This window comes from Myotis lucifugus, unplaced genomic scaffold (assembly GCF_000147115.1).
Source record: "Myotis lucifugus unplaced genomic scaffold, Myoluc2.0 scaffold_181, whole genome shotgun sequence".
Taxonomy (NCBI): domain Eukaryota; kingdom Metazoa; phylum Chordata; class Mammalia; order Chiroptera; family Vespertilionidae; genus Myotis; species Myotis lucifugus.
In genome coordinates this window covers 1,462,445-1,464,286 of record NW_005871229.1, presented here as the reverse complement: position 1 = coordinate 1,464,286, position 1,842 = coordinate 1,462,445, and the positions used below count along the sequence as shown (strand labels likewise).

The following is a 1,842-nucleotide window of genomic DNA, read 5'->3' as shown; positions in this document are numbered from 1 at the left end:
GAGTGGATCCTGGCCATGCCACTTCCCAGGGGAATGGGGACGTTCTCACCCAGGAAATCTGGGAGGAAATCGGTCCCGGGAGTATCATGAGCTGCAGTGAAAGGAGACAAAGATGTGGATGTGCCTTGTGAATGCAAATGCAGAGCACTAGGCCCCGCTGCGCCCTCCCTATGGACTGGCTGGTCCGGTGCCGAGTTTTCTGTGACAGCTGCGATCTTAGAGGAGAGAAGCCCGAGGTCTGAGTGGACGCACTTTCTCAGGCCTTGAAAGCTGGGCGAATGCCTGAGTGCTGCCCTCAGACTGGCTTCAGGGCTTTTCCTACTGACCCTGCAAGGATCAGTCCAGAGACCACAGGTCAGGGGTGCCCCCTCATGGCCTGGAGAAGGAAAAAGAACTTGTGCCAAAGGAGGGAACTCCTGCACCCACTGCCATGTCTGGAGCAGTGGTTCTCAACCTTCCCAATGCCGCGACCCTTTAATACAGTTCATGTTGTGGTGACCCCCAACCATAAAATTATTTTCGTTGCTACTTCATAACTGTAATTTTGCTACTGTTATGAATCGTCATGTAAATATCTGATATGCAGGATGTATTTTCAGGGGTCTCGACTCACAGGTTGAGAACCGCTGGAGAGGAAGGCTGACGCCATGAGAGTGGCGTTTCCGAAGACTCGGGTTTCCTTGGTCAACCCCAAATAGTCCATCCGATGAACTCATCAGTGTTTCCCAAACCAGTCACCCCCACCTCTGCCTTGTCTGCTAAGTGTCCGAGTGTTTACTTAATTTTCTCTAAATAGACTTGCCCTTTCTTCAGAGGGCCATACATTCCTTTAAAAAGGAAACTGAGACACTACAGTAAATGGAAAATTGTCCTTCCCTGCCGTAAATAGAAGGTTCTAGTCAAAGTACAAATAACCAAACTAGGATTCAAGTTCAATGTAGACCCCGTGGCCAGCTGGAGGCTCTGGGCCCCGGGCCTGGTGTGTTAAACAGTGAAATGACCACTTTTTAGGACTTGTCAGCATGAGGTCTGTCTCCCTGGCGCTCGGAACTGCCAGGGAAGAATCCGGTCACAAGGGGCTGGGGACGGAAGGGCCCGGGTCTCTCTCCCCTGGGACAGGCTCAGGCTGGGGTGGAGGCAGGAGTCTGGCCCTCAGGCTCTCCCTCTGGTCTCCGCAGTGCCCGGAAACGCCCCATCCCCTACTACCGGCCCAGCCCTTCCTCGTCCAGCGGCCTCAGCAGCACCTCCTCCTGGTACAGCGGCAGAAGGCAGCCGCTCCGCCAGCCGCAGCTACTCCCGCAGCCGAAGCCGCAGCCGGACCCGCACGAGCAGCAGCTCCAGTTCCCGCAGCCCCAGCCTGGGCTCCCGCAGCCGCAGCCGCAGCCGCAGCCGCAGCCGCAGCTCCAGCTCGGCAGACAGCGACTCCAGCACGAGGCGCTAAGCGAGGCCCTCTGGGAGCCAGCTGCCTGCGGGCAGGCCCTTGCCTCGGCCAGCCCCCCTCCCCGCCCACCCTGCCTTCTTGGTGACAGACATTGAGGGCTCCTGGACCCTGTCCTTCCTGAGCTCCTGGGAGGAGGCAAAGAGGGGTCGGCCTCTATGTCCAGCTGCGAGGAGCCTCCACCAGCGCCACCCCGGGTTCAACTCAAGCCTGGACCTATGGAGAGAGCACCCTGTTGGCACACACCCCTCAAGGCTTTGCAAGCAGCGGCGGGGCCATGACTCCAGCGTTTGGGCCTGGCCAGGGGAATGCAGAGATGGCTCCACTGACACCTGCTCCCAGGATGCAGGGCGACATCACCCTGCCCTCAAGCCGGCTCCTGGCTCAGGGTTACGGATCCCTCG

The 1,842-nt window shown here is 58.4% G+C and overlaps 1 protein-coding gene across 1 annotated transcript in view; it reads left to right on the top strand.

Annotated features, from left to right (window-relative positions):
• SRRM4 (serine/arginine repetitive matrix 4) overlaps positions 1-1,441 on the top strand; it is a 343,462-nt gene extending 342,021 nt beyond the window's left edge. The window contains 2 exon segments of the mRNA XM_023760416.1: positions 1,179-1,260; positions 1,262-1,441. Of these exon segments, the coding sequence (XP_023616184.1) occupies positions 1,179-1,260; positions 1,262-1,441 (262 nt within the window).
• The last annotated feature ends 401 nt before the right edge of the window (positions 1,442-1,842 follow it).